The following is a 19,348-nucleotide window of genomic DNA, read 5'->3' on the forward strand; positions in this document are numbered from 1 at the left end:
GCATTTTATTATCTGAGTACTTTATGGGAGTTACATATTACATTTTGGGCCCACTCAGGTGGGTGGGTATCTAAGCATTTGAAATAACCTTATGTAAACTAATAAGGAGTAATTAGGCCTGTGGCAAGATGGAAACATTCTTAGAGGCATTCAAATTCAAATTTCCTTTAAAACACTGGGCTGGCCAAAACAAAAGACAATACTATCTACAGGCCAGTTTCTAAGATTATCAGATTTTAGTAGTATTTACCATTTCATTATACTTGGCACACTTTAGCAAATTTGCACTTCTTAAAAGTACCTGCAGGCAACCTCCTATATAAAAACACAATACAGGCTGGCTTGGCTCATGCCTGTAATTCCAGCACTTTGAGAAGTTGGAGACTAGCCTGGCCAACGTAGTGAAACCTCATCTCCACTAAAAATACAAAAATTAGCCAAGCATAGTGGCGCATGCGTGTAGTCCCAGTTACTTGGGAGGCTGAGGCAGTAGAATTGCTTGAACGCTGGAGACAGAGCTTGCAGTGAGCTGAGATTGCACCACTGCACTCCATCGTGGGCGACAGCGTGAGACTCTGTCTCGAAACAAAACAAAACACGCACACACACGATGTAACAACATAAAACAGAATACTGTGAAAATGCTTAATTATGTCTGACTTTACATGATGGCTGGATATGTGATTATTTTTTCTTCTTTATGCTCTTATGTACTTTGTTCATTTTTAATGATGATCATGTATAAAGCTCCTCTATATAGCATCCTCTCCACCAAATTGCCCAGAGACAGAAAGTCCTGTAAAACAAACTAAGCTCCAAAAAATGACCTCTTGTTGAATAGGCTTTTTAGGCTTTTTTTTTTTTTTTTTTTTTTTTTTTTTTTTTTTTTTTTTTTTTTTTTTTTTTTTATGGCTGTTTAGCATTTCTGCTCAGCTCTCGATAGCTACTCAGGCCCCCACACGCCGGCTATTTTTTTTTTTTTTTTGAGGGTTTCATTTTTGATTCTGATTGATCGCCCCCTCCTCCTCTGTTACAAGTGACCCGCCCAGCTTTTTTTTTTTTTTTTTTTTTTTTTTGAAATGGAGTCTAGCTCTGTCGCCCAGGCCCTCACTCCTTCCACTTCCTGGGTTTAAGAGATTGTCCTTCCTCAGCCTCCAGAGTAGATTGAATTACAGGTGCCCACCATCACGCCCAGCTAATTTTTGTATTTTTAGTAGAGATGGGGTTTCACCATGTTGACTGGGCTGGTCTTGAACTCCTGACCTCAAGTGATCCACCTGCCTGGACCTCCCAAAGTGCTGGGATTACAGGTGTGAGCCACCACACCCAGCCTGTATAGGCTTTCTAACATTTTACTGTTTCTCATTTTACTTTCTCTGAGGCAGTAAAAGAAACTGACTCTAAAAGGGAGCAGTAGAGAAGGAACTCATATTTTATTTTGAAGATTAAGCTACTCAAGGGCTGAGGAAATATGTAGAGGGGAACTAGACTCATTATGGCTGGAAATTTTATCTGATGATAGCGAAGCAAATCTTAGTGCTTTCTAATTGAGCTCTTGTTTGGAGCCTTCCAATCTTAATAGAACTATAAGCTAAAAAAATGACCATCAGTGTTTCTAAAGCAAGTTGCTACTCAAAACAAGAACACTTTGGGAGGCTGGGGCTGGTGGATCACCTGAGGTCAGAAGTTGGAGACCAGCCTCAACATGGTGAAACCCCTCTCTACTGAAAATACAAAAAGTAGCCGGGCGTGGTGGTGCACGCCTATAGTCTCAGCTACTCGGGAGGCTGGGGCAGAAGAATCGCTTGAACCCGGGAGGTGGAGGTTGCAGTGAGCCGACATTGTGCCACTGCATTTCAGCCTGGGTGACAGAATGAGACTCTGTCTCAAAAACAAAACAAAACAAAACAAACAGAAACAAGAACTCTATGTTGAGAAATCCATACTAGAGGATTTAATTCCTCACTTTGTGTGCTAATGATTAATAAATTTCAAGCTTATCACACAGCCAGAAATGTTGCCTGTGTTTCTACAATAAAAGATTAGGGAATATTGTGCCATTTTTTCACTGAGCCTTCTGGGTTCATTATTAAGATATAACAATTTTAGAAGACTTATTGAGGTAGGTATACTTTTTAAAATATGGATTCAATATATCAAGCTCAGCATTTTGTCTTTTTTTTTCTTTTAAATAACTTTGGGTTTACTTGTAAGAGTATTTCAATGGAGGGAAAGTATGAGAAGTTTAGCACTGAGTGCCTGCTTATTTTATATCTTCTTTCATGATGATGCTTAATCTCAACATAATGACTCAGTTTACCATTGTAAACTCTTCGTAGGATGTCACTGATTTTATCAGTCATTTGTTCATGCAGCTGGGAACTGTGGGGATATATGATTTGCCACATCTGAGGAACAAACTGGGTGAGCGCTATTGAAAAATTTCTAACTTTCTCATTAAAAGCAAGCTTCCCCACTTCCTGGTGGCTTATGCAAATTAATGCCTATTTATTCATCAGAGAGAGACTGTAGAGATTATGGTTTTCTTATGAATTTCTTGCTTGAGCCTGCTTGTCTGCTGTTTCTAAGTTGTCTGCACTATTTTATGTGAGTAATTTTCTACTTTATTACGTTCTGTTTTCACATGTCAAATCAGCTCTCCCAAGAATGATACTTGTAACCTAAGTAGACGTGAACTGTGAAAAGGATAAAGACCCAGCTAAGAAAAAGGCTGACTCAAGTTCAGTTCACATTCGTAAAGTAGTTACGCTGCCTTGAGTTGCTTATTCTTTTCTTGAAAAGAATCCCTCAAGAGAGAAACATGTGAGGCCACATCAGCTTAGATCTGTCTTCCACAGAGAAGGTGGCTTTTACAGAGAAATTGACATACTCATCACTTATCTCTGAGAGACATGACCCAGCTTTGTAAAACTGCCTTCTATTAAGAATGTAGACTATTCACTGAGGAGAAGAGAATCTTACTCTTTACATTCTCTTCACATTTTCAGAATAGATGTTTAAATCATTGCTCACGCTGGATCCATAAATGTCTAAAATTTTGATGTAGAAATAGGTGATTAGAGAATAAAATTAATAGAGACTTACCCTTCCTTGCATTTTAACATAATATTCTTTCCCCTTTTCCTTCCTCTGTTACTTGGCTCTTAAATACTGGAAGTGAGATTTGAAAAAGGGAACTAGAGACAAGTATTGAAAGCACCATAGGTTTATCTTATATTAGCATTTTCCAAACTTTATAATGGACCAGCAGTGGCCCACACATCTGCCAGGTAGGAATTCCTCATCAGTTGTGTCACGTTATCTTGTTAAGCTTCAGCAATGTTCCATACAGCCACTAATAACAGATCAAAGTGAGCATTAGAGTTGAAATTAATAAGCTGTTTCTTCTCAGTTCTTTCTGGTAGTTGAATAAATATGGAATGTATTAAATAGTTTTCTTTATTTCAGAACTTCTCAGAATCTGTAATATATTGTATGGTAATAGCTTAGGAAGAAGATACAATAGGAAACTTTTCCCAGATAGGTTCACCATCATTTTTTTCCACAAAAAATAAGCTTTTTCCAAAATACAGTTTACAAAATTTTATCCTTAGCTCTTCACTCTTTCTCCTAGTTAGGGAGACTGCTCCACCAGTAGAAAAGATAAACCCTGGTAATTTGTTGTGTAAATGGGATAAATAGCCTAGTACCTAGTCATATGGATTCAGGCAGCACTGAGCCTAAATTAAAGTTTGTAAGGTATACATGTTAATGTATCTAAGTTACTATATTTAGCCTGTCTCTTAAGTATATTTCAAAAACACACTCGTTTTTTTCAGTGGCAATTACCTTCAAATGCATGTGCTTCTAAAGCATGTTGGTTGCATGTGCAATACATGTCGCTTAAGCATTTAGCTTCAGAATGGCATCTTTCTCATGAATGTCTTAACATTTACAAAAAAATACCAGGATCTCAAATATTAGTGCTAGTATTTTTTTTCTTTTTTACTTAAAGAAATTGATACGATTAAATATTAAGAGACAATATGATTCTTGTTGGCTTGTAACCCTAGTTTTCATTGTCTTGTAGTTATTAAATAGAGCATCTGTTGAGGGACTCTTTTAAAACCACAGCCATGAACAGACGTTGGGGCTAAGAGACAGAGCAGCCTGCGACAGTGTGGACCTACCTGTAGCAGCTAGCAAAGGCCTCTAGCAGCTACAGTCCCTTCTGGAGTCTTTATTTGCATGCAAAATGCAAAGGAGTCCTGGTGATCTACCTCCAAGGCAGCTGCCCTCCTGAACATTCCCTTGGAAAACAGTAAACATCATTTTGGAATGTGAACAACCAGAGACTACACAGGAGAAAGGAAAAAAAAAAAAATCTGGAAGATGCAAAATCTTGGGTGGCTTTACCGTTCAGTTTTTTAATAAAAGGAACAATATACAACACATTGTTCTTTTTCTCCTTTGAAATCCCTTCTATTACAGTGATTTTTTTCTAAGATTGTCAGGATTTGAAGTGTATGTTTTGTTTTATTCACAGCGTAAATTTTATTCACAGTTTAACTGTCTCTGCCTGAATATCTTTCCTTTCTCTGATTACCTTGAGGAACCCAAGAGCCTGTTGTAAGGAGAAAGTAAGGCCCTTGGATCTCTTGAGATTCACAGATATAAGTTACTGAAGGGAAGATGGTCCTATGGAGGACATATTTAAAGAAGGGAAAAAAGAGGCTTTCTCAGATTTGTCAGACTGCTATAGTATACTTCTACAGATTATAGACCTCCAGTACCTCTGGCCAGAAAGATGGTATCGTAAACACCCTTTTTTTTTTCTTTTCTTTTTTCATTAGGTACAAGCTTTGTGCTAAGAAGTTGACATACTATAGGCTACAAAAATTCTGTAAAGTAGATATAACTAGTTCCATTTTATAGATAGAGAAAATTAATCTCTTACAGTGCTAAGCTCACAGAGTTTCTAACTGTAAAATGCTAGAGCTTATCTTTCAAGCCTAAAGACTTCCTTGGGGCTAAATAGTGAAAAAAGCCATTTCACAAATAAGTAAATGGTATTTAGAGGCACATTTGGATTTCCTGGTAAATTCCAGTCTGTGAGCATCATGAATATTAGTTTAATGTTGCATGGGCTCATGTTGAAGTTTTAAGAGAAGAATTGCCTTGAAGCTTAGGTTTCCTTAGCTGTTAGGCTACTGACTTTCTTGCCTAAACCAGGGTTTTTTCACTGAAGACCAAAACTTACCTTCTCCTTCCCTTTGTAGTTTGGAAATTGGTAGAAGAGCTTTGTAAACTTCAAATTAAGTACAAACTAAGTGTCATAGTCAAATTTACTAATATTAATTACAGTATTGTTCACACTGATTGCTATCTTCTAGCTCTTTCCTGCCAAATAATGGTCTTGTTTCCTGCTCTGTTGGTTTAGAGCTGACTTCTTTAAGCTTTGGTAAGCCTGAAATTATGGGGTTATGTTTATTCATAGTGTCTGGGTGGACTTTCCTCTTGCATTTCTGCTTGAATAGAAGAATTTTTCTCTAGAGAGTAGCTTGTCATCCTTACTCTATTGATTCAGATGACTCTTTGTATGATCTGAGAGGTATACTATTCTGCTATTCTGAGAAGAAGTATTTCATAAAGTTGAATTGAGAGTACAGTGGACTGCTCCCACCTGGAATCTTTTATCTATCTCACCTCTGGACCTGATAAATTCTTTATCACTCAGGACCTTGATGGCACCGCTCTCCGAAACCCTCCCCAGCTCTCTCCATTACCGTGAGAAACATCAGAACTTTGGTTCCCATTGCATATCGCAGGTACCTCTGCTTTCATGCTATGCTGTAATGGAGTGATTGGGTAGCATGTTTTCATCTCTTTCCAGATTGAAAATCTGTATTTCTCCCTGTATATCTTCAACACCTAATGCACATAGAACTTTGTAGGTACTTGGAAAATGCACCACAGTTCTCTTTTCTTTTTGCAAACTTTTCACAAGTAATACCAACTTACACAGAATTAATTTTGTAGGATTCTAGAAACACAAATCAGGAATGGTGCTATATACATCTTTTTTGATTCCCTACTCTAAAGAATATTATCAGATTACCTTCCTGCAGAGTTTTAAAAGAATTGCATGTTTCAAGCTGACTTTCAGGATGTAAATATAACCAAAGCAACTGATAGGTAAAAAATATATTCAGTGGCATACCTAGATTTTCTTCTAGGGTGTTTTATTGTTTTGGGTTTTACATTTAAGTCTTTAATCCATCTTGAGTTAATTTTTGTATAGGTGTAAGAAAGGGTTCCAGTTTTAATTTTCTGCATATGGCTAGCCAGTTCTCCCAGCACCATTTATTAAATAGAGAATCCTTTCCCTATTGTTTGTTTTTGTAAGGTTTGTCAAAGATCAGATGGTTGTAGATGTGTGGTCTTATTTCTGAGATCTCCATTCTGTTCCATTAGTCTATGTGTCAGTTTTTGTACCATGCTGTTTTGGTTACTGTAGCCTTGTAGTATAGTTTGAAGTCAGATAGCATGATGCTTCCAGCTTTGTTCTTCTTGCTTAGGATTGTCTTGGCTATACGAGCTTTTTTTTGGTTCTATATGAATTTTAAAATAGTTTCTTCTAATTCTATGAAGAATGTTAATGGTAGTTTAATAGGAATAGCATTGAATCTGTGAATTACTTTGGGCAGTATGGCCATTTTCATGATACTGATTCTTCCTATCCATGAGCATGTAACGTTTTTCCCTTTGTTTGTGTCCTCTCTCATTTCCTTGAGTAGTGGTTTGTAGTTCTCCTTGAAGAGATCCTTCACTTCTGTATTCCTAGTTATTTTATTCTCTCTGTAGCAATTGGGCATGGGAGTTCATTCATGATTTTGCTCTCTGCTTGCCTTTTGTTGGTGTATAGGGATCCTGGTGACTTCTGCATATTGATTTTGTATCCTGAGACTTTACTGAAGTTGCTTACCAGCTTAAGAAGCTTTTGGGCTGAGATGATGGGGTTTTCTAGATGTAGGATCATGTTATCTTCAAACAAAGACAATTTGACTTCCTGTCTTCCTATTTGAGTACCCTTTATTTCTTTCTCTTGCCCGATTACCCTGGCCAGAACTCCCAATACTATATTGAATAAGAATGGTGAGAAAGGGCATCCTTGTCTCGTGCCGGTTTTCATGGGGAATGCTTCCAGCTTTTGCCCATTCAGCATATTATCTGTGGGTTTCTCATAAAAAGCTCTTATTATTTTGAGATATGTTCCTTCAATACCTAGTTTATTGAGAGTTTTTAACATGTAGCGATGTTGAATTGTATCAAAGGCCTTTTCTGCATCTATTGAGATAATCGTGGTTTTTGTCTTTAGTTCTATTTATGTGATGAATGACGTTTATTGATTTGCATATGTTGAACCGGCCTTGCATCCTGGGGATGAAACCAACTTGACCGTGGTAGATAAGCTTTTGGATGTGCTGCTGGATTTGGTTTGTCAGTATTTCATTGAGATTTTTTGCGTCGAAGTTCATCAGGGATAATGGACTGAAGTTTTCTTTTTGTTGTTGTATCTCTGCCAGGTTTTGGTATCAGGATGATGCTGGCCTCATAAAATGAGTTAGGGAGGAGTCCCTTCTATTCAATTGTTTGGAATAGTTTCAGAAGAAAGGGTATCAGCTCCTCTTTGTACCTCTGGTAGAATTCAGCTGTAAATCCATCTGGTCCTGGGCTTTTTTTCATTGGTAGGCTATTTATTACTGCCTCACTTTCAGAACTTGCTATTGATCTATTCAGGGATCCAACTTCTTCCTGATTCAGTCTTGGGAGTGTGTATGCATACGGGAATTTATCCATTTCTTCTAGATTTTCTAGTTTCTTTGCATAGAGGTGTTTGTAGTATTCTCTGATGGTGGTTTGTATGTCTGTGAGGTCAGTGGTGGTATCCTGTTTATCATTTTTTATTGTATCTTTGATTTTTCTCTTATTTTTGACAAAGCTGACAATAAGAAGCAATAGGGAAAGGACTCCCTATTCAATTAATGCTACTGTATATCTAACTAGCTATATACAGAAAATTGAAACTGTTCCTGTTTCTTAATCCATACACAAAAATCAACTTAAGATGGATTAAAGACTTAAATGTAAGACCCAAAATTATAAAAACCCCAGAATAGAATATAGGCAATATCATTTTGGACATAGGAATGGGCAAAGATTTTATGAGAAAGACACCAAAAACAATTGCAACAAAAGCAAAAATTGGCAAATGAGATCTAATTAAACTAAAGAGCTTCTGCACAGCAAAAGAAACTACCATCAGAGTGAACAGGCAACCAACAGAATGGAAGAAAATTTTTTCAATCTATCCATATAACAAAGGTCTAATATCCAGAACCTACAAGGAACTTAACAAATTTACAAGAAAAAAGGAACCCCATTAAAAAGTTGGCAAAGAACATGAACAGACACTTCCCAGAAGATATTCACGCGGCCAATAAACATGAAGAAAAGCTCAACATCACTGACCATTAGAGAAATGCATATCAAAATCACAATGAGATACCATCTCATGTCACAGTGGTGATTATTAAAAAGTCAAACAACATACTAACGAGGTTGCAGAGAAATAAGAACATTTTTACACCGTTGGTGGGAATGTCAATTAATTCAACCATTGTGGAAGACAGTGTGGTGATTCCTTAAAGATTTAGAACCAGAAATATCATTACTGCATATAGACCCAAAGGAATATAAATCATTCTATTACAAAGATACATGCACACGTATGTTTATTTTTTTATTATTATTATTATTTTTTTTTGAGATGGAGTCTCGCTCTGTCACCCAGGCTGGAGTGCAGTGGCGCAATCTTGGCTCACCGCAAGCTCCACCTCCCAGGTTCACGCCATTCTCCTGCCTCAGCCTCTCCGAGTAGCTGGGACTACAGGTGCCCGCCACCATGCCCGGCTAATTTTTTTTTTGTATTTTTAGTAGAGAAGGGGTTTCACTGTGGTCTCGATCTCCTGACCTCGTGATCCGCCCACCTCGGCCTCCCAAAGTGCTGGGATTACAAGCGTGAGCCACCGTGCCTGGCCCACACGTATGTTTATTACAGCACTATTCATAATAGCAAAGACATGGAATCAACCCAAATGCTCATCAAAGATAGGCTGGAAAAAGAGAATGTGGAACATAAACACCATGGAATACTATGCAGCGATAAAAAGGAATGAGATCATGTCCTTTTCAGGGACATGGATGGAGTTGGAAGCTATTATCCTCAGCAAACTAATGCAGGAACAGAAAACCAACCACCACATGTTCTCACTTATAAGTGGAGCTGAACAATAGAACACATGGGCACAGGGAGGGGAATAACACACACTGGGGCCAGTCAGGGAGTTGGGGGGCAAGCTGAGGGAGAGCATTAGGAAAAATAGCTAATGCATTCTGGACTTAACCCATTTATGCCTAGTGTTCCGTTTCTGGAACACTAAGCATGTGGAAGTTCTTTATATCCTGCTCAAGGTCATTGCCAAGGTCTGATTTTTTCACATTCAACAAATTGCAACCTCTGGCATAAATGGGTTAATACCTAGGTGATGAGTTGATAGGTGCAGGAAACCACCATGGCACATGTTTACCTATGTAAGAAACCTGCATGTTGTACACATGTACCCTGGAACTTAAAAAATTTAAAATATATATGTATATATATTTAATATGGAATTTAAAAATTACTAATGAGTTCTTTTGTTTATCTGAGTAATTTTGCATCAACATGCTTTTATTATGGAAGAGAAGATTCAGTGAGTACAAAATTGCAGATACATGTGTCAGAAGATCCCTGAATATAATAAGGCTTAGCATTCTGTGTCATAATTGCCTGTTTGTATTCCTCTCCGGTCTTTAAACTTCATTAGGGCAAGGATCAACTCCATCTTACTAACCATTTGATTCCCTATGTGTTACACGATATATGACAAATAATAAGCCTTCAATAAATATTTGTAAAATAAAGAATATTGTGTAATATATCATGTGGTATTGTTTTATTGATGTGTTCTTTGAAGTGTTGTTACCTTTGTGTCCTTAGAGGCTATGGTGGACCCTCAGGCCATATATGTTGGATGATTTAGTGGAAAAGAGATGAGACTTTTGTATTTTATTCTATTTATTTATTTATGTTTTAATCTTGTGTAAGCCTATAGAGGCCAAGATACGGCTCAGAGTTAAAAACAGTGATGTTCTAACTTTCACAACTACTAAAAACAAAATTAGCTATCAAGGGAAATCCTGAGTGTTCTGACTGCAGGGGTTCCCCAAGGCCTGGAGGACCGAAGCTTTGAAATGCTGCATGGTGTGCCTCACCTCTGTTGAGTATAGTGAGGAACATGAGCTGAGGAGTGGATTAGATGAACTCTTAAGATTTTTTTCCAACTTTACGGTTTGAGTTTATGAGTGAGTAAGTGAGGAATGAGCCCAGGGACTTTGACTACTTTGCTGTGCAGTAAATTGCTGTTTTCTTAGCTAATTCTGGAATGTGTATTTTGGTTTTAATGTAATGTCTTTTCAGCACTGGAAATAAACAGATTTATGACCCTCCATTTTCACATGTAAACTTCCAGTTCCTTCAGTAAAATGCTGGAAGTTGCTTGGCTGTAACCACTGTAACTATTTCCTGGCAGTTTTGCATTTTATTACAATTCAACTTTTTAAATAAATGGTTCAGTCCAGTTAATAGGCAGATAACTGTAGCTATTCCTTGGAACTGACATAGGGAAGTTGGTTTCTTTCTGAGGAAAGATGTGACACTCTCTGATGGATTTGGCAAAATACCAATTCAGTAAAATTTGCCTGGTTCCTTTCTGACGTCAAATGGAGGTAATTTGTACATATATAGATTCCTACAGTAAACAAAGGGCAAAAATTGAAACTTTTTTTGTTTTTTAATGTTGCTGGAATATAGTATTTCCATATTTGGTTAATCATCAAATCATTCAACTCCATGCAAAGTACTTTTCTGAAATTATAAATCATCTTGATGGATTAGACTTAGATGTCTAAATTTTTTTTTTTTTTTTTATACTTTAGGTTTTAGGGTACATGTGCACAATGTGCAGGTTTGTTACATATGTATCCATGTGCCATGTTGATTTCCTGCACCCATTAACTCGTCATTTAGCATTAGGTATATCTCCTAATGCTGTCCCTCCCCCCTCCCCCCACCCCACAACAGTCCCCGGAATGTGATGTTCCCCTTCCTGTGTCCATGAGTTCTCATTGTTCAATTCCCACCTATGAGTGAGAACATGCAGTGTTTGGTTTTTTATCCTTGCGATAGTTTACTGAGAATGATGTTTTCCAGTTTCATCCATGTCCCTACAAAGGACACGAACTCATCATTTTTTATGGCTGCATAGTATTCCATGGTGTATATGTGCCACTTTTCTTAATCCAGTCTATCGTTGTTGGACATTTAGGTTGGTTCCAACTCTTTGCTATTGTGAATAGTGCCGCAATAAACATACGTGTGCATGTGTCTTTATAGCAGCATGATTTATAGTCCTTTGGGTATATACCCAGTAATGGGATGGCTGGGTCAAATGGTATTTCTAGTTCTAGATCCCTGAGGAATCGCCACACTGACTTCCACAATGGTTGAACTAGTTTACAGTCCCACCAACAGTGTAAAAGTGTTCCTATTTCTCCACATCCTCTCCAGCACCTGTTGTTTCCTGATTTTTTAATGATGGCCATTCTAACTGGTGTGAGATGGTATCTCACTGTGGTTTTGATTTGCATTTCTCTGATGGCCAGTGATGATGAGCATTTCTTCATGTGTTTTTTGGCTGCATAAATGTCTTCTTTTGAGAAGTGTCTGTTCATGTCCTTTGCCCACTTTTTGATGAGGTTGTTTGTTTTTTTCTTGTAAATTTGTTTGAGTTCATTGTAGATTCTGGATATTAGCCCTTTGTCAGATGAGTAGGTTGCAAAAATTTTCTCCCATTCTGTAGGTTGCCTGTTCACTCTGATGGTAGTTTCTTTTGCTGTGCAGAAGCTCTTTAGTTTAATTAGATCCCATTTGTCAACTTTGGCTTTTGTTGCCATTGCTTTTGGTGTTTTAGACATGAAGTCCTTGCCCACGCCTATGTCCTGAATGGTATTGCCTAGGTTTTCTTGTAGGATTTTAATGGTTTTAGGTCTAACATTTAAGTCTTTAATCCATCTTGAATTAATTTTTGTATAAGGTGTAAGGAAGGGATCCAGTTTCAGCTTTCTACATATGGCTAGCCAGTTTTCCCAGCACCATTTATTAAATAGGGAATCCTTTCCCCATTTCTTGTTTTTGTCAGGTTTGTCAAAGATCAGATAGTTGTAGATATGCAGCATCATTTCTGAGGGCTCTGTTCTGTTCCATTGATCTATGTCTCTGTTGTGGTACCAGTACCATGCTGTTTTGGTTACTGTAGCCTTGTAGTATAGTTTGAAGTCAGGTAGCGTGATGCCTCCAGCTTTGTTCTTTTGGCTTAGGATTGACTTAGCGATGCGGGCTGTTTTTTGGTTCCATATGAACTTTAAAGTAGTTTTTTCCAATTCTGTGAAGAAAGTCATTGGTAGCTTGATGGGGATGGCATTGAATCTATACATTACCTTGGGCAGTATGGCCATTTTCACGATATTGATTCTTCCAACCCATGAGCGTGGAATGTTCTTCCATTTGTTTGTATCCTCTTTTATTTCATTGAGCAGTGGTTTGTAGTTCTCCTTGAAGAGGTCCTTCACCTCCCTTGTAAGTTGGATTCCTAGGTATTTTATCCTCTTTGAAGCAATTGTGAATGGGAGTTCACTCATGATTTGGCTCTCTGTTTGTCTGTGATTGGTGTACAAGAATGCTTGTGATTTTTGTACATTGATTTTGTATCCTGAGACTTTGCTGAAGTTGCTAATCAGCTTAAGGAGATTTTGGGCTGAGACAATGGGGTTTTCTAGATATACAATCATGTCATCTGCAAACAAGGACAGTTTGACTTCCTCTTTTCCTAATTGAATACCCTTTATTTCCTTCTCCTGCCTGATTGCCCTGGCCAGAACTTCCAGCACTATGTTGAATAGGAGCGGTGAGAGAGGGCATCCCTGTCTTGTGCCAGTTTTCAGAGGGAATGCTTCCAGTTTTTGCCAATTCAGTATGATATTGGCTGTGGGTTTGTCATATATAGCTCTTATTATTTTGAGATACGTCCCATCAATACCTAATTTATTGAGAGTTTTTAGCATGAAGGGTTGTTGAATTTTGTCAAAGGCCTTTTCTGCATCTATTGAGATAATCATGTGGTTTTTGTCTTTGGTTCTGTTTATATGCTGGATTACATTTATTGATTTGCGTATGTTGAACCAGCCTTGCATCCCAGGGATGAAGCCCACTTGATCATGGTGGATAAGCTTTTTGATGTGCTGCTGGATTCGGTTTGCCAGTATTTTATTGAGGATTTTTGCATCAATGTTCACCAAGGATATTGGTCTAAAATTCTCTTTTTTGGTTGTGTCTCTGCCTGGCTTTGGTATGAGGATGATGCTGGCTTCATAGAATGTGTTAGGGAGGATTCCCTCTTTTTCTATCGATTGGAATAGTTTCAGAAGGAATGGTACCAGTTCCTCCTTGTATCTCTGGTAGAATTCAGCTGTGAATCCATCAGGTCCTGGATTCTTTTTGGTTGGTAAGCTATAGATTATTGCCACAATTTCAGAACCTGTTATTGGTCTATTCAGAGATTCGACTTCTTCCTGATTTAGTCTTGGGAGGGTGTATTTGTCGAGGAATTTATCCATTTCTTCTAGATTTTCTAGTTTATTTGCATAGAGGTGTTTGTAGTATTCTCTGATGGTAGATTGTATTTCTGTGGGATCAGTGGTGATATCCCCTTTTTCATTTTTTATTGCATCTATTTGATTCTTCTCTCTTTTCTTCTTTATTAGTCTTGCTATTGGTCTATCAATTTTGTTGATCTTCTCAAAAAACCAGCTCCTGGATTCATTAATTTTTTGAAGGGTTTTTTGTGTCTCTATTTCCTTCAGTTCTGCTCTGATTTTAGTTATTTCTAGCCTTCTGCTAGCTTTTGCATGTGTTTGCTCTTGCTTTTCTAGTTCTTTTAATTGTGATGTTAGGGTGTCAATTTTGGATCTTTCCTGCTTTCTCTTGTGGGCATTTAGTGCTATAAATTTCCCTCTGCACACTGCTTTGAATGTGTCCCAGAGATTCTGGTATGTTGTGTCTTTGTTCTCGTTGGTTTCAAAGAACATCTTTATTTCTGCCTTCATTTCATTATGTACCCAGTAGTCATTCAGGAGCAGGTTGTTCAGTTTCCATGTAGTTGAGCGGTTTTGAGTGAGTTTTTTAATCCTGAGTTCTAGTTAGATTGCACTGTGGTCTGAGAGACAGTTTGTTATAATTTCTGTTCTTTTACATTTGCTGAGGAGAGCTTTACTTCCAACTATGTGGTCAATTTTGGAATAGGTGTGGTGTGGTGCTGAAAAAAATGTATATTCTGTTGATTTGGGGTGGAGAGTTCTGTAGATGTCTATTAGGTCCACTTTGTTTAGAGCTGAGTTCAATTCCTGGATATCCTTGTTAACTTTCTGTCTCGATGATCTGTCTAATGTTGACAGTGGGGTGTTAAAATCTCCCATTATTATTGTGTGGGAGTTTAAGTCCCTTTTTAGGTCACTCAGGACTTGCTTTATGAATCTGGGTGCTCCTGTGTTGGGTGCATATATATTTAGGATAGTTAGCTCTTCTTGTTGAATTGATCCCTTTACCATTATGTAATGGCCTTCTTTGTCTCTTTTGATCTTTGTTGGTTTAAAGTCTATTTTATCAGAGACTAGGATTGCAACCCCTGCCTTTTTTTGTTTCCCATTTGCTTGATAGATCTTCCTCCATCCCTTTATTTTGAGTCTATGTGTGTCTCTGCACGTGAGATGGGTTTCCTGAATACAGCACACTGATGGGTCCTGACTCCTTATCCAGTTTGCCAGTCTGTGTCTTTTAATTGGAGCATTTAGTCCATTTACATTTAAAGTTAATATTGTTATGTGTGAATCTGATCCTGTCATTATGATGTTAGTTGGTTATTTTGCTCATTAGTTGATGCAGTTTCTTCCTAGCCTCGATGGTCTTTACAATTTGGCATGATTTTGCAGTGGCTGGTGCCGGTTGTTCCTTTCCATGTTTAGTGCTTCCTTCAGGAGCTCTTTTAGGGCAGGCCTGGTGGTGACAAAATCACTCAGCGTTTGCTTGTCTGTAAAGTATTTTATTTCTCCTTCACTTATGAAGCTTAGTTTGGCTGGATAGGAAATTCTGGGTTGAAAATTCTTTTCTTTAAGAATGTTGAATATCGGCCCCCACTCTCTTCTGGCTTGTAGAGTTTCTGCTGAGAGATCAGCTGTTAGTCTGATGGGCTTCCCTTTGTGGGTAACCTGACCTTTCTCTCTGGCTGCCCTTAACATTTTTTCCTTCATTTCAACTTTGGTGAATCTGACAATTATGTGTCTTGGAGTTGCTCTTCTCGAGGAGTATCTTTGTGGCGTTCTCTGTATTTCCTGAATCTGAATGTTGGCCTGCCTTGCTAGATTGGGGAAGTTCTCCTGGATAATATCTTGCAGAGTGTTTTCCAACTTGGTTCCATTCTCCCCGTCATTTTCAGGTACACCAATCAGACGTAGGTTTGGTCGTTTCACATAGTCCCAAATTTCTTGGAGGCTTTGTTTGTTTCTTTTTATTCTTTTTTCTCTAGACTTCCCTTCTCGCTTCATTTCATTCATTTCATCTTCCATCAGCTATACCCTTTCTTCCAGTTGATCGCATCTGCTACTGAGGCTTCTGCAATCTTCACGTAGTTCTCGAAACTTGGCTTTCAGCTCCATCATCTCCTTTAAGCCCTTCTCTCCATTGGTTATTCTAGTTATCCATTCTTCTAATTTTTTTTCAAAGTTTTTAACTTCTTTGCTATTGTTTTGAATTTCCTCCCATAGCTCAGAGTAGTTTGATCGTCTGAAGCCTTCTTCTCTCAACTCATCAAAGTCATCCTCCATCCAGCTTTGTTCCGTTGCTGGTGAGGAACTGTGTTCCTTTGGAGGAGGAGAGGTGCTCTGCTTTTTAGAGTTTCCAGTTTTTCTGCTCTGTTTTTTCCCCATCTTTGCCATTTTATCTACCTTTGGTCTTTGATGATGGTGATGTACAGATGGGTTTTTGGTGTGGATGTCCTTTCTGTTTGTTAGTTTTCCTTCTACCAGACAGGCCCCTCAGCTGCAGGTCTGTTGGAGTTTACTAGAGGTCCACTCCAGACCCTGTTTGGCTGGGTGTCAGCAGCGGTGGCTGCAGAACAGCGGATTTTCGTGAGACCACAAATTCAGCTGTCTGATAGTTCCTCTGGAAGTTTTGTCTCAGAGGAGTACCTGGCCGAGTGAGGTGTCAGTCTGTCCCTACTAGGGGGATGCCTCCCAGTTAGGCTGCTCAGGGGTGAGGGACCCACTTTAGGAGGCAGTCTGTCCGTTCTCAGATCTCCAGCTGGGTGCTGGGAGAACCACTACTCTCTTCAAAGCTGTCAGTCAGACAGGGACATTTGTCTCTGGAGATTCCTGCTGACTTTTTGTTTGTCTGTGCCCTGCCCCCAGAAGTGGAGCCTACAGAGGCAGGCAGGCCTCCTTGAGCTGTGGTGGGCTCCACCCAGTTGGAGCTTCCTGGCTGCTTTGTTTACCTAAGCAAGCCTGGGCAATGGCGGGCGCCCCTCCCCCAGCCTCGCTGTGGCCTTGCAGTTTGATCTCAGACTGCTGTGCTAGCAATCAGCAAGACTCCGTGGGCATAGGACCCTCTGAGCCAGGTGCGGGACACAATCTCCTAGTGTGCCGTTTTCCAGGCCCGTTGGGGAAGCGCAGTATGAGGGTGGGACTGACCCGATTTTCCAGGTGCTGTCTGTTACCCCTTTCTTTGACTAGGAAAGGGAATTCCCTGACCCCTTGCGCTTCCCGAGTGAGGTAGTGCCTCGCCCTGCTTCGGCTCGCGCACAGTGCCCCTCACCGACTGTCCTGCACCCACTGTTTGGCACTCCCTAGTGAGATGAAACTGGTACCTCAAGCAGAAATGCAGAAATCACCAGTCTTCTGTGTCGCTCGGGCTGGGAGCTGGAGACCGGAGCTGTTCCTATTCGGCCATCTTGGCTCCAGATGTCTAAATTTTTTATGATGTATTCTAAATTATCTATAGGTACATTTTGAAAATTATATATAATGTATCACTGTACTACTATATTTGTTATAAAATGTGAAATATTAAGCAATTAAGTAATACTTGATTAATGTCATAAAATTGTACCCTACCCAAAATGTATTTCAAGAAGATATCATTTGAAAATAATGTAAAAGATTCTTCATTATTATGATTTGGTTGCCAAAAGTAATGTTAGAGTCCCTGTTACTGATTATTTTCATGACTGTAAATTTTCAACATTTGGAAACAAAATTTTCTGATGTGTTTTAAAATCTTACAGAATTTCAGTAGATTTTGATACGTTTTTGTTAAAAGTATGAAAGTGTCACAGCTTCAGAATAATTACCAATTGGTATTAGGGATGACAATTTTAATAGACAAATTTTAACTGAAACATTTGCTTTATTGATGACTAGGACTAAAAAGAATATTATAGTGATGGAATCATTTCAAAACATCTGTTTTTAAAAACTTCTTTCAACATGTTTGACAAAAGTCAGAATAGGGTAATTATAAACTTTGCCATTTTCTTATGTTTGCATCATTAGTATTTGCAAATCCTTGTTTCTTTGCAAGTATATTTTAAACTACTTGTTCATTTTATGAGTGTTAGCCTGATTAATTCAGATAAGATGCTCAAGTCAATTTAAGCAAGCAGATGTGAAAAAGGGAATATGCTGTGCCTTAACCATCTTGTAGGGACTTACTAGCACACTGTACGTAACAGATGAACATCTGATATTGGATCTGATGGGCACACCAATGTTGTTTCGTATATTAAATAATAGTGGAAGTTTTCAATTTAATTAATTTTTGTTTGTTTGTTTGTTTGTTTTTGTTTTTGGTTTTTTTGAGCCCGAGTTTCGCTCTTTTCGCCAAGGCTGGAGTGCGATGGCACATGGTTGCAGCTCACTGCAATCTCCACCTCCCGGGTTCAAATGATTCTTCTGCCTCATCCTCTGAAGCAGCTGGGATTACAGGCATGTGCCACCATGCCAGCTAATTTTTGTATTATTAGTAGAGACAAGGTTTCACCATGTTGGCGAGGCTGGTCTCAAAATCCCAACTTCAGGTGATCCACCTGCCTCAGCCTCCTAAAGTGTTGGGATTACAGGCATGAGCCACTGCGCCCAGCCAATTGTATTTTTATGTTAGAAATATATATGGGAGTTAGAATACTTTGTTTCCAATGTTCCACTGGAAACCACTGGTTGAAAGGATAGGTCCCAGTGTCCGCTGCCCAGTTGGCAGTTTTGGATAGAATATAAGTTCTATGAAGGCATGGATGAAGTATCCTTCATGTGGTAACGATGGTAATGTTAGTATAGTCACTTGTTTAATGTTTTATAACTTTTTAACTCTTCCAACTTCAATTTCATCTATATCTTTCATAGCAGTCCAGTAAAGTAGTATCAGTTATAGATATCATTCCTACTTTCAGATGAAGTAATTGAGGCTCACTAGCTGTGACTTGCTCAAGGTTACATAAATGATAAGTGATGGAACTGGATTTAAAGGGCGTAGTCCACTTTACGAAACTGCCTCTGTCTTCTAGCCAAGTGTGTTATGTAAAGTAGTATTCAGACATTGGCTAAGTATATTATTAATCAGGAAAACAGCAGAACAGGTTTAAGGAATTTTTTTTTTCACTTTCCTCAGTGTCAAAAAGCAGTCAAGTAAAAGATCCAAGATAAATAACTTCAGTTCCCAAAAATAACTTCAATTCCAAAATTTCCCTATGACTAGGTAGATCTAATTGGATAGCTGATAAAATGAGTGGGAAATTGAAGAAGGGGTATTTTGAGAATGTGTGGCAACTTAATTTTGAAGAAGCAAATGGATAGTTATTGAATCATAATAGTTTTCTAAACTTAAATACTAGGGCTTGATCTTCAGATTTTAGGAAATTATCTATTTGTTGCAGTAGAAATTGGCATAAATGAATGGAAACTTAAATTATCTCATCTGTGCAAGGCAGTCTTCAGAGATTGATGTTTATATAAGTGAAAACCCTCAGAAAAATTTTTTGGCTGCATTTCAAGCTGGATAGCAGGGTCAAAACTTCAACTTCTTAAT

At 38.4% G+C, this 19,348-nt stretch overlaps 1 protein-coding gene across 2 annotated transcripts in view; it reads left to right on the forward strand.

The window, feature by feature from the left end:
* Window positions 1-19,348, forward strand: part of CTSC (cathepsin C) — a 51,066-nt gene that overhangs the window by 7,484 nt on the left and 24,234 nt on the right. The window contains exons 3-4 of one of the 2 annotated variants that reach the window (XM_030828903.1): window positions 2,340-2,424; window positions 4,091-4,452. The exons of the other annotated variant lie outside the window; for it this stretch is intronic. Of the exons in view, the coding sequence (XP_030684763.1) occupies window positions 2,340-2,424; window positions 4,091-4,101 (96 nt within the window). The 3' untranslated portion in view covers window positions 4,102-4,452. Of the gene's footprint in view, window positions 1-2,339; window positions 2,425-4,090; window positions 4,453-19,348 lie in introns of those variants that run through there. 2 annotated transcript variants of the gene reach the window in all.

Source organism: Nomascus leucogenys, chromosome 15 (assembly GCF_006542625.1).
Source record: "Nomascus leucogenys isolate Asia chromosome 15, Asia_NLE_v1, whole genome shotgun sequence".
NCBI lineage: Eukaryota > Metazoa > Chordata > Mammalia > Primates > Hylobatidae > Nomascus > Nomascus leucogenys.